The following is a 14,286-nucleotide window of genomic DNA, read 5'->3' on the forward strand; positions in this document are numbered from 1 at the left end:
TTTGCAAAAAAACTTCCCAACTACTTACTGCTGGCATAAGTTGATCTGTACTTCTGACGCGAGTCACCTTATTTTTCGTAACGAGCCTTTTGACGAATCGTTCCACCTGAACGTTCCACTTCATGAAGGTCACATACGCTATATAGATGCTGAATAGGATAAGCGCCTCCCACCAATAGATGAAGTTATCGCGAAAAAAGTATATTAATACCAGTAAACTGATACTGTAGAATGTGCAGTCACGAAATAATGGCCACCATGTTAACTCCAATATGGTTTTGGAGAATAGCGCACACATACCGATGACGAAGAGTATGTTGAATACAGCCGAACCGACAATTGTACCAATGCCAACATCATCGAACGAGATGAATACGCCAATGACACTGGTAAATAATTCGGGCGCACTACCGCCGGCAGCCATGAACGTAGCACCGGCTACATCGTCTGTTATATCCAATTTCTCGATGATCACATCCAGGGAAGGCACGAAGAATTCATCGCATACAATGGCTAGCGCTACGAACATGTATATAACACCGATTATATGACATATAACAGCACCATTTTCAAGCTGCTCTTTGGTGAAGAGATCCTTGGGGAAGAGCGGCGCTTTCGTCACATTCGCATGGGCGGTTTCTAAAATGAAAGAAGATGAAAGAGGTAAGAACTATAAATTTTGTATAGATTTTTCAATGCAAATAAGATTGTTTCAGTAAATTGCTTAAGACTTCTTATATATTGGTTTTTTTTTTTTTGGTAATATTAGAAACACAAGTTATTTATTATATTTGGGGTAGTAAGAATTTTTAATATTATATTTTTAGGTGAGTTTAATAGTAGAAATTGAAACTTAATTCATTTAGAGTCAAACGTTCCAAACTAAATGAGAATAAGTTGACAAGCAGAGTCAGAAAATGCAATTGAACTTATGGAACACTTTCTGTACTAATTGTTGAATAATAATTTGGTTCTTCTCACAACGTTTGATGTCAAATGAAGGATATTTTATTAAGTTTTTGGAAAAAATGTAAACATTATTTGTTAAGTACTATATTTAAATAGCAAAAATATTGGAACTTTATTAATTGAGAGTCAAACGTTGTAAAGAAATTGAGAATAAGTTTACCGAAAGCAACACATAACGCAATTGAACTTGGGGAACACTTTCTGTACTACTTTAATCATTGGTAATAATCATATTTTAAACAATATTTTATAATGAAAATGTTTGCTGAATAATAATTTGTTTCTTCTCTTAACGCTTGAAGTCATATGGACGATGTTTATTTAGTTTTTGTATAAAATTTTTAGCAATATTTGGAAAGTACAATATTTATGCTGCACAAATATTGAAAATTAATTCATTGAGAGTCAAATGTTCCAAATAAATTGAAAATAACTTTAGCAATAGTGTCACAAAACGCAACTGAACTTGTGGAACACTTTCTACTCTACTGTAGTTACGTGTTTATAATCAAAAATATACTTTAATCAATATAAAAGTATTTTATATTTGTTTTATAAAATATTGTCCATTATTCGCCCATCGTATTTTTGTCAATTAAATGTAGTTTCATTATTTTAAATCAACACGCGGTAAATAATTTTAAAATGGCAATATTGTACAGCGTGTTATGCCGTTTGATATAAAGCAGTTAGTGTACATATCGATATATATTCATATGGGTTTGCTATCTTTACACCAAGTTCCATTCATGCGCGAAATTCCTGTTTGATTTTGATATTTCGTTTTGATTGATGCAACGGTACATGATTGACAGGCAATTTGCGCACTCGTTTGCTGACCAAAAGGGATAATCTTAGATAAGTGCACACATACCACAACCGTATTGTTGCCTTTTATTGTGTGTAACCTTTCGATCGAATAAATTGGGTTGGAAAAATACAATTTTAGAAATTCTTGCGAATTATAAAACAAAATCTTATTTATACAAATATAAAAGATTATTGTTTAAATGATCGTTTTTGCCAAATTTAAATTCATACTGCTTTAGAGCCTTTACATACATTTCTGTACATATTTTGAAACCCAATTGAGAAATTTCTTGAGTTTTTTCTCCTTTGAAAATATGGAAATATGGGTTCCTTAGTTCAATACTTTTAACTTAAAAGAAATACACCTTAAGGAGATATGTTATCTCCACTTCTCTGAGTCTTAAAAAATATGAAGGAAAGAAAAAGGTACATATCGTGGATTATGCAGATAATATATCGGTTTCGGTTAGAAGTAAATTCACAAATATCCTCGGTAACTTTATGAAACAATATTCAACGACTTCAACCGAGGGGCGTATCGAGCGGTCTAAATTTAAATGATAGAAAGACAGAGCTAGTATTGTTCACTAGTAATTTTACATAACTGCCAATAAACTTTTCACGAGCTTTCATACTGAGGGAGTCCTCACTATTGATCATCTATAAAGAGGGATATGCTTAGATACTTAGTAAGTTCCCGTTTCCACCCGAACCACTTCAATAGTGTCCCTAGTGTTGTCTTCTCTACAGGAGCTGTATGACAAAGAGCGAGATGAACAGCGACGAAGGCATAAGAATTTACATTGATGGGGCCAAACGGAATAATCGAGTGGGAATTGAGGTCTTTTCAGCAAAGTTAGACACCAAATACCTAGCTAGGATCGATCAAAAGAGAGATCAATGAACAATTTCAAAAAGTTGCAAATAAAAGATGGAAAAAACATAACAAAATGTAATATAACTAAACGATTATGACCAACATATGACAAGAAAAGAACTAACGACTTATTAAATAAGGTCTACTAAAAGTGGAAAACATGCGTCCAAAATGGGTATGCCCAACAACAACATCTGCCGAGGCTACGAAATAGTAGTGAACAAGTAAACAATTTTCCCTTTTTCTCTGAGAATGCCCGCCCTAACACAGATCCGAGACAGAACACTTGGAATCCATCAAGCACCAAACCTTGAATGGATGTCTACAAAAAACATGTCGAACATAAGTAGCTTCATCAAAACCGCAAAATGGTTTGAAAGAGAAGATGCAACGTGAAAGCAAATATAAAAGGTCTACGAATAGTGTATCAAAATGGCACAGTCAGTGCTAATTGAGCCCGAAAGACATCAGGGCTGCCAACCTCCTACCTACCTACCTACCTAGACACCAAAATCGACAGACTTCCGTTGAGATAAAACGGTGACCAAGCCAGGATTTAGGGGTAGTTAATTATCTACTATAAGCTGGTCCCATACACCCAAATTAGGAATTAAAACCAATCATGTTAATTCGACTGAAGCAATGGTCCAGAAGCAGCCAGCTTTGACTATTAGAAGAGGAATTGAACTCCATTAAGATCGCCAGAATCTCCAGGGGTTGATGGTTGATTCTTATGTATCCGTTTTATAGTACGGGCTTGACAGAAAGTGACTACTTCCTGTTGCTGTGTATGACTGACTCGGGTGGTGGAAAATTTTCTTCAATCTGCTGCCTCAGTTATTTGCCAAAATCGACAAAATTGAAGAGAATAGACTAAATAGCATACATTGTAGCTCTAATAGATTAAACTGCCTCGAAAAGCGAACCGGGTTAGTAAAATTAACTTCAGACAGGAGAAAAGAACAAGAATATAATATAATGCCAAGCATTTCTTTACGACTAGTATGGAGGTATACTTAACTTAGTAACCTATCGGGTATGCCTCAAGACGAAATTTAAAAATTGTTCTTGAACAGACTGTAACTTGTCAGAATGGTTTTGATAACTAGGGTTCAATATAACTCAGCTAACTAAGCAAGTATTCCAAACAAGGTTCAACCAAATTGTGTAACTAATATACGAACCTCTAAATTCTTTATACCAACGTTTAACAAAACTAAAAACATCTTTGTTTTCAAGATATTGGTATGAATATAATGATTAAAATTAGGCTTGGTTATCATAGTAACTCCCAAATCAATAATGTTGAAAACTTGCTGTAGTATATAGTATTTTATTACATAAGTAGAGGCGAATGCAGATTAAAAGGAATGTAAACATTTTTAAGATCCAATGGCAAATGATTCCTATCACACCAAGTAACCAAATTGTTTAAGTCTGTTTGCAAAAGGCACAGTAACCTTTTAAAGTTTAAGATTTAAAAAGCTTTACGTCGTTGTAAATATAATAAAATTTTTGATGATTCTATTACGGAAGAGATACCGTTAATAGGTAACAAGAACAGTATTCTGCCAAGATGGAGTGCCCTTGGTAAACACCTGAATAGACATTAATTGGAACTGAAAGAGCATCCTCAGTTATCACTCGTTGTGATCTATTACAAAGATTGAATAAATCTTTGTTGAAAGCTAAGAATATCAAGTTTATGTACCAGAATAGAGTGATTTACTTTATACATACTACATGCATACTGCATACTACATCCCTACATAATCCTAATAAATAACTGTTCTGTTAAAAGAACTCTTTTTCCTGAAAAGGCTGATAAAGATTGCGGTAAGTTTATGTATTTGGTAAAGGAAAAAAACCCCATCAATATTAATTAATTAAACACGCTGCTTTCATTAAATCCGTATGTTTTTGCTTACTGGCAGCTTAACGCCATTTATTGCTTGTTAACAATCAGTTAATGGCTTGCCGCCATTCACAAAAAAATTATATTATTTTTTTTATTCTTTTTTCGGGTATACATATATGGGTATGTACGAGTATATGCATACATTTATGGTAATTACTTCGCCCACTCATCATAAATACTTCAAAGGTAGTTAGTGGCAGTGCAAAGATTTAAAGCAGGTATTTGCCTTGAAATTTGTTAAGAGTATGCTTAAAGTTGTACATACTTTCGGTAAAAACTATGCTTATTTTTTTGCACATTTTTAATACAAAAACAAAATAAGCTGATGAAATATCTCCAAAATACCATTCTCACTTCCATAAATTACCTTTGTTTTAAATTTATTTAGTGGGAATATTTGAATGAAAGCTTATTGCATAGCTTTCATAAAGCAAATTTAATTAGTCTCAATTGATAATAATAATATTTGCATAATTAGTTATTCCGATGGAAAAAAATTGGCACTTTTACTTCACCTTTTATGCTTCCTGTACCGTAATAATTGCCCAACGATGCAGAAGTTCGTAAAGCAATTACTCATCTGAAGAACAACAAACTGTTGGAAGCGGTGGATTGTCGGCCGAGCTATAGAAAGTGGTCGGACGAAAGCATGCAGACGATTGGATCACAATCTGCGCCAACTACCACGGGATAAGCCTGCTCAACTTCACATGTAAGGTTCTATCGAGCTTATTGTGTGCAAGATTAAAGCCCACCGTCAACAAACTGATTGGACTTTATCAGTGTGGCTTCAGGCCTGGAAAATCAATAGTCGACCAGATATTAGTCATGCCCATGAAATCTTGGAAAAAAGCTGAGAAAAGTGTATCGACACATCTGCGGAAGATTTGTAGTCTTTGCGCATTGGTTATGGTGACCTCCACGCTGTTGGAGAGATCAGATGGAGAAGGACCTGGCTGCACTTATTATCTCAAATTGTCCCCAAATAGCGAAAAGAAGAACTGATTGGCGCGCAGTTGCTAACTCGGCTATAACCATGTAAGTGGTATCTATGGCAGTAAAGAAGAAAAATATTTCGAACACTCATATATTAAATTTTTATTTTCTGTAAATTTTGAAGTTTTTAGCCCATAACATACCAGGTATACAATAATGTTATAAATGCATCTTAAAGTTGTATAATATATATGTATATGTACATAAGTATATTTGTAGAAGTGTTGACAATAAGCTCGTGCCAACACTTTTCTATGTACGTCTATATACATATGTAGCCATAATATAGTTTTCTGACCAAATTTTTAAACAGTAAAATAATAATAATTATATAGCCATAATATAGTTTTCTGACCAAATTTATAAACAGTAAAATAATAATAATTTACGCGGCCATTTTTGGTTTGACCATAATGAACTTTATTTTATATAAGGCAACTAACGCCACCTACGCGACGAAACCGAGCCAACAAAGAGTAGAGTGTAAATTATATAAATACGAATATAATAAAATGTAAGTTTCGACAATAGCGAATTTCAAAACAATTTTTGTTTTTTTATATCTAAAAATTTTTATACATTTTATAATATTGTATTTTGCTTCATTCCTAAACTGGAGCCAAAAATTTACTACAAATTGTGATACCCTAACACTATTGGTTGCTAAAATTCAAAACTCTTTCACTTTGCAAAATAATATGACAATGTCTGACGAAAAAAATAATTGATTTGATTTCTTTTTGTTTGGTTTATCACAATATTTTAATGCAACTGCCAGCAACTTTTCCAAAAATAATTTTAATATGCAAATGACACATACTATATACATAGTATATATTACACATATATTTACAACAACAATAATGCGACTTTGAAATTATATGCTTTCGTTTAAAAGTTTGCTAGCAAAATGAAAGTGGCTATTATTATTGAAAAAGTAATTATATTATAATGTATACTTAACAAAACATGGCTTTCTATAATTTTCAGAATATTTATTGTATACTTAAGATAACCTTTCTTGTTTTCCGGTTGCATAATAAAAAAAGTTGTCATCAAAACAAATATGCACAGCGACTAAATTGAGAATATTGTAATTTTTGATAATTTATTACGACGAAAAAAACTCAAAAATTATACGAAATTGCTGATAAGGAGGCTGAAAATAATAAAACAAAAAAAAACTGTTTGCCTGCAATCTATAAGCCAGGGCGTTCAAATGATAAACCTGTATATACCATGTAGGTATATGAGTTTTTTTTTTTTTTTTTGGAACTATTAATTTTTTTCAGTCCCGGCACGAAATTTCTTTGGAAATACCTTAAAAACATTCCCTGAAGATTTTAGACCTTAATATTAACATTAAGAACTGGACCAAGGCCTGTAAAAATTTTCCATAGAAAAGACGCTACAATCGTGACTTTATATATTTAAATTCCTACAAATCAGAAGTTTTTTTTATGGCATCGCTTTGACTTTAGACACATATTTCTCAAAATTGTTCAGTCTACAAAAGTGGCCAGTGCAACTAAGCCGTAACTCACACCGGCAATGTAGTATGGGGCTCTAAACCTGATTTTTCCACGAAATTCACATTTTTTGTATTTATCTCGTAAATGACAAGAGCTATAGAAAAAAATTACATGACAAATTTGTAGGAAATTTTATTTGCTATAAGAAGACGAGGTCAAAATTGCTATTATTAATACTTCTCGAGATATTCAGCTTTTTAAGTAAGGCTGTAAGCAATTTTTTTAATACTTACCATCTATAAAAATTCTATCCGATTTGATAAAGGTCCTGCAACAGTGGTCAGAATTTCATAGCAAAATTTCACACGTACGCTTACACTCTATCGTTCAGTCGTTTTCGAGTCAGCAACGAATTGAGTGATGTTGCAAGAGTATAGCGCAAAACAAAATATGCCCTGCGAGAAATATTTTATATGATTCTAAATGCCTTTGGTGCCATGCAATGCCTTTTACGTTCCAAGTCTTTTAATGATAATAGGGAATATATCCTTAAAAGACATTTTGTTAATTTTCATTATCCTATTAATTATTTAGATGAAAAAGAACGAAAATGTCTTTTTAAAGAAAAATATATATTTTTTTGCAAAAAAATATCTGATCGGTTACGTAAAAACGAATAATTAGATTATTTAGATTAGAATTTTATTGAAGAATAATTTATTTTATAATTTTGCTTATAAATTTGCTTAATTTTAATTCCAATTTCTCACTGGGGAACTTTTGTTTCGTGCTCACCAACACAGTGACAGATCCTCTCATGCCGACCACTGTCTTACAAAAAAGATGCTATTTAAACACGAAAATATTCCATGAAGTGACTACAACCTCATCATGCTCTCTCCTTCCCTTCCTCTCTTTCTCTCTCTCTCTCTCTCTCTCTCTCTTTCTCTTTATAGTCTTTGTAATGCATTTTTAACTAGCTAGCTAGCTGCTATAGTTCGGAATTAGCGCTCAATTAACTACTACTTAACTGAATAAAAGACTACAAGGGAAAATGGATTTTTTCTGTTTATTAGAACAAACAGCATTTTTACGAGTAATTTAGTCGACGTCTACGTTTTTGGAAGTAACCATCCAAAATCAAGATATTTGCCTAATTTAAATTGTGTATAAAATTCAATTCCTTGACGAAATGATTGTATGAATGTTATTATAAGAAACCTGATAAATCACGCCAGTATTTTTGCAATATATGTAAAAATTGTTTTTTTTTTTTTTTTTTTTTTTTTTTTTTTTTTTTTTTTTTTTTTTTTTTTTTTTTTTTTTTTTTTTTTTTTTTTTTTTGTGTTTTTTGTTTTTTGTTATATAATTATATCTTGGATTTGAGGAGGTGCTCTATGAAGTAGTATTTTGAGAAGAGTCACTAATCGTACTCTAGGATATGGGATACTAGTTAATTATAGGCATCGTCTAGGTGGTCCTACTAGGAGCATGGCAATTGTCCAAAAATCGCTTTGCAGTGCAAACGTGTAACCCTTTGACGGTCATTAGTGAATGAACAGGTGACTTGGATAACGAAGAATATATATTTCATATAAAGTTGGTGTACTTAGATAACGAAGAGTGGATATTTTATATAAAGTTTTGTTACTTTTGGACTTTACGAACCATCTGTAGACTACTCTCAACTCAACTGGGTACAATATATGTATGTACATTAGTAGTATAAACAACAAATAGAGAAATATATCACAGCTTTTTTATAGTTCATTGAAGTAAGCGGAAGTATGCAGTCTTATCAGCAAATATGAGTTCATTTTATTTAAAAATTTATTTATTAAGTATTTATATATTCTAAACGAAAGTGACATACATATATGCTAAAAAAAAAATAATTATTTTGCTTGATTTTATGGAATACTAATTTGTAATTATTTTTATTTTCTAGGAATATAAGATTTTAGGGAATCAAGTTTATTTTTACACTGAAACAGATAAATATATACCAGCTGGTCTTATCAAAATTCTTACCATGAATATAATGAAATAATTCAAAATGAAGAAAAATGAACAATACATCCTGACTATGTAGCTATACTCTTATATATAAAAAAGATCAAATGCACATAGGTATATATATTTAATATTTCAAATAAGCACGGTCTTGGAGGCCATGACACAGGCCCACGATGCTAGATAGTGCGCTTCCCACATCAGCAGTCTCCAAAACAGACACGAACAAGTAATTAATCATAGCTCTATGGTGCTCCACATTGACATTAATATTATAATATTATTATAATAATTATGAGCGGCTTCGTTTTTGAAGTAAGATGGAAAGAATCCTCCCTGAATATCAATTACACTTGTATATCTCACCCATTGATTGATATTTTCGGTAAAAAGTCAACTAAAAGCACTGAGCAGACATATTGATTACCTAGAGGCTTGAACGCTAATTCGATGTAAGCAATTTTTAGGGGCACATTTCACAGCACCAATGGTACTTCGATACTACTCGTAATAAATTCCGGAATAAGCTTACTCGTAATGAAATGGAAAACCAATCTAAATATATGTAAGTAAGTCAAGAAACAGATGTCAAAAAAACTAACTCCAAAACCTGTTGCTTCATTGAAAACCACAAGTCTAAAAAACACTTTTTTTTAACATACGTCATAGCAATAAGCCTATATAAAGATTTCAGCAAATATAACTGAAGAATACAAGTTCCACACAACATACATATGCACGTAAGTAAGAAGTAGTGCAATACTTCTGTCTCAATTTCCAATTTGTTGACTTGAGTGACTTCATTTCTTCGCTACATTGAAAAGGCGTGTACCATGTGATTGATGTGCAATTGAGGTGCAATTGTCGTTGCCACCTACACGCAAAAACATTGACACACATACAACTAGCCTAAATGACTAGCTGTTAAATTGTTAAGATACTCAATTGATTTTATTACCCGTAGCAGCTAGAAAATGGGTTTATTATCGGTATATATACATATAGTATATGTAGGTCATATTCGTAGATAAATTCTAATTATACAATCAAGAAACTTGTTTTATTTTTTCGGAGCTTTTCTGACCTGACTTATACATATATATCAGGTTGTCAAAAAAGTCTTTATTCATCGCATCGGGTCCTTTTTGGAAAGCTTATTTCACGCGCTAACACGTGTTTGATTGATTGTCGTTTCTCTTACGTCGTTCGTGAGTTATAGCGTCGCAAACTTGGAGCAAAATAGAGAGAAAATACGGCATATTTTACAGTACTACTACGATAAAGGCAAAATGCATCTCAAGCCGCCAATAAAATTTGTGCAGTTTATGTTCCCGATACAGTTTCCATTTCCACCGCACAACGATGGTTTCAACGTTTTCGTTCTGGTGTAGAGGTGGTCGAAAATTGCGATAAAATCGCTGAATTGGTCGAAAGAGACCGGCATAGTAGCAGGCGTAGCACCGGTCAAGAGCTGGGCATGAGTCATCAAAAAAAATTTTATGAACAATTGAAAATTCAATAAAAATACCGCAAAAATACCGCAGGACTTTTTTGACAAGCCTATACTTAGATATTCCATAGCGTTTTGTACGTATGTACAAGTATAACTATTTGTCTCTTATCAAACTCTACTGCTGGCATGCCAAGTGTCTTAAGCGATTATAACAACTTGAGAATCAGAAAAACGCGTTTAAAAAAATCCACGTTTGCAAAATTTCACATAAATTAATAGTCATACTCTGATAGGTTCATTTTGGATGCCCTTGATTCCGTAGGTGCTCTCCGGGTGGAATATACAAAAAGTTTGTAAAAAATTTACCCATCAGAGCGGTTTAAAAAATTTAAGTTAACTTTCAAAAATTGTAATCCTTTAATCATTACCGAAAAAATATATTACAGAAGATTGTGTGAAAATTTCAAGGCTATCGGTCAAGCTTTTTCGCAGAAATTTTCTTTGCCGACTCTGAAAACAGTGTTTCGAGAAAAACGAGTTTAGAGTTTTGGGTGCCGATTTGAATAATTACAAAAAATAAAATAAAAATTTAAATCCGCCAATATCGCCGAAATAATTTAGCGGATCAACTTCTAATTTCGGGAGAATATTCTAAAACATTCCATCACAAATTCTGATATTAAGTAAAAAAAAAAAATTAAATTAATATAAAAAGTTATGTAGTTTTCGCTGTTTCATTGGATCACGGACTGTTTGATCCAGTGGGATATACGAAATAGGAATAACATACTAAGGTGAACACTAGAATAAATAATAACGCATTGCCAAGGCTGCCAGCACAGTTTTAGTTGCTAACGTTATGTCCAGTAAGGTAATTGTTCCGGCAGAATATTTGGCGGACGTGCCATTCTTTTGACGTAGTGTGTCATTCTTACTTTGGTAAGATCAGAGGCTTCGTTCATACCAATTTGAAGGAGAATGTATCTCTATGTGAACTTCCAACTTTTGTTTTTTTTTCTCTGCATACCTTTTTTGATAGTATTTACGTATAAAAATATCATACTCAATTTTTAAATGAATATTTTTTTAAAATAATATTTGCAATATTTTTTTAATGACAGACTTTTGAAGTGTATTTCAGCTCAGTTCTATTAACTTCATCAGTCTATCTTTAAGAGATCTTGAAACAATAGTTTTCGAACTTGATGAAGTGATTACTAGATAAATGTTTGGATCTTTATCAAATTTGTTGTGAATATTCAACGTACGGGCAATATATTGAAGTAGAGAATTTGTGTTATGGTTTTAGTCACGGAGTAGGCCGTGTATAAAATACTTTTAAAATTTTATCAACAGTTTTATATTCTCAAAAATTGTCTTTTTGGCTAGGTGTACCCTTTAAACATCTATAGAATGGAAAGGTTTTTTGTATTAATATACAATTTTATTATTCCAAAGACAGCATTACAAAACTGAATGTTAAAATTCCGGTGTCTAGGCCAATAAATAAGAAGAATATGACAAATCTCGTCTTATTTGAAACATTAATATTTTGGAAGTAAACTAAAGCACGAAGATCTTTCGTTTACTGTAGTCTTACTTAACTCTGCGCACACTAGAAATGGGAACTAAAAGTCGGGCTAGCACTTAACATACAGGGCCCGGCACTCGAAGTGTTAAAGTTAAAAAAAGCCATAAATTCAGTTTGGAAAATTATTTTTATTTATTTTAAAGCACAAAATATGTGAAAACAATCATAAATTCAGAACCAAATTCACTTTTCTTCGAAATGACCACGTTTTGCCTTAAATATGGCCCTGAGATAGTCAAAAAACGAATCGCAAGCTGCCCGAATGTGACTTGCCCACTCACGGACAATGGCTTTCCCAGCATCTCGAGACTGGTGTATTTTCTACTTCGGACCTTGCTCTCCAAAATGGTCCAGAGAGAATAATCCATTGGATTCGCATCTCGTGAATTCGAGAGCCATTGTGTGGTCATAATGAAGTTCGGAACGTTGTTTCTCAGCCATTCTTGGTTCACTCGCGCTTTGTGAGACTTTGCTGAGTCTTGCTGAAACATCCAATGTTTATTTGGCCACCGCTTTAAAGCAGCCTCCAGAACACTTTCTCGATAATACGAGAAATGTCACATTTAATTGGATGCCAGGCTCGATGAAAACAATTGAAGAGCGCTCATCTGCGGTGACAGTGGACCAAACCATTATTTGTGACGGGTGCTGCCTCCTGGTGGCCAACCGCTGACTTCGCTCTCTCAAGTCTTAATTGTTGCTGCATCGGTGTGAGATCATGGGCCTTTTGGAACTTATAAGACTTGACCGTGAGCTCATTTTTCAATATGCGTCGGATGCTGCGGTCGGATGTTTTCAGTTCTCTAGCCATTTGATTGGCACTTCACCGTGGATTACGCTCAAGTCGCTTCTTCACTTTCTGAACCGTCTCACGTGACGTTGCAGTCTTTTGATGACCACCTCCATGCGTTTTGCGATGCTACCAGTATCATTGTAACGATTGATGGTGCGATAAACAAAAGCTTTATTAACATTAAGCTGTTCGAGCTCACGAACAATTGCTGACTGTGATTTTCCAGCTAAATATAATTTATGAACAGCTGATTAAAGTGCGACAGCTGCGCGAACGGTCTGAAACTGGTTACGTCAAGTGCCGGACCCTGTACTATATGTTAACTATAAAAAAAGGTGAAAAGGTTAGACTCTTGCTAAGATATACTAATTTGCCACAGCAAAAGTAATTTCCATAGCTCACTTGAATACTTACACATCCACTTTAGCACACTTAAAGAGGGAAGAGAGACAGAGAGAAGAAACCACTCAAATCAATGAAGTCTCGCACATTACATAACCTTTTTTTCTATTTCGAAAAATATAGAACAATACCGATAAAGTCTGAAGTGTTGTCAACCATTGTTTGAACGAAGAAGTCTTGCAGAGTATTACTATAGTTTAAAGTTTTATTTTATTATATTTTATTTATTTGTTTTCATTTCACTCTACAAATATTTGCTTAACCATACCCTAGATGCGCTTTACTGAGTTTTTATCATTCGCAAATATTTTTAGAAATTTTGTGTCTGAATCATGCTTGGCACTTGATAAGACAATGTCATAAAGTGCTTATTGTTTATGTCGCAGATTTACAAATAAGCGAATATTTAGTTATTCACTGGCACAACAAACTTTGAAACATAAACATAAAATAATATTTATTCAAGCGAAAGAAGGTATGTCAAATGATAAGCTATAGCGCTATATTTAAACATCTTATCTTGAGTTTGTGGTATAAAATGATGTCATCAGAAATGTTGAGTTTATATATTTAATAGTTAAAGTTATCAAAATCAATCTTTTTACTGATTTGATAATGAAACTTCAAGAGAAATATGTACTAATCAGTGAATAAAGGTAGTGAGTGGGTGAAATGACGATGAATGATTTGAAATGACGTTGAGTGTCTGGCGGTAAGCATTACTTTGATTAAGATATATTTAATCACGATATACAAATAATAACCAAAAACAAGTAAGGAAGGGCTAAGTTCGGGTGTCACCGAACAATTTATACTCTCGCATGATAAAGTGATAACCGAGATTTCAGGCGTGGTTGTGAACCGATTTCACCCATATTTGGTACATGTCATCAGGGTTAGAAAATATTATATACCGAATTTCATTGAAATCGGTAGAGTACTTCCTGAGATATGGTTTTTGGTCCATAAGTGGGCGACGCCACGCCCATTTT

General features: G+C 33.1%; 1 protein-coding gene across 1 annotated transcript in view; it reads right to left on the minus strand.

Annotated features, from left to right (window-relative positions):
- Positions 1-14,286, minus strand: part of LOC108974466 — a gene marked incomplete at its 3' end in the record, with an annotated part of 185,911 nt that overhangs the window by 117,191 nt on the left and 54,434 nt on the right. The window contains exon 2 of the mRNA XM_018942324.1: positions 29-639. Within this exon, the coding sequence (XP_018797869.1) occupies positions 29-639 (611 nt within the window). The remainder of the gene's footprint in view (positions 1-28; positions 640-14,286) is intronic.

The sequence above is a fragment of the Bactrocera latifrons genome, unplaced genomic scaffold (genome assembly GCF_001853355.1).
Source record: "Bactrocera latifrons isolate USDA-ARS-PBARC rearing strain unplaced genomic scaffold, ASM185335v1 scaffold_112, whole genome shotgun sequence".
In the NCBI taxonomy this organism is placed as follows: Eukaryota; Metazoa; Arthropoda; class Insecta; order Diptera; family Tephritidae; genus Bactrocera; species Bactrocera latifrons.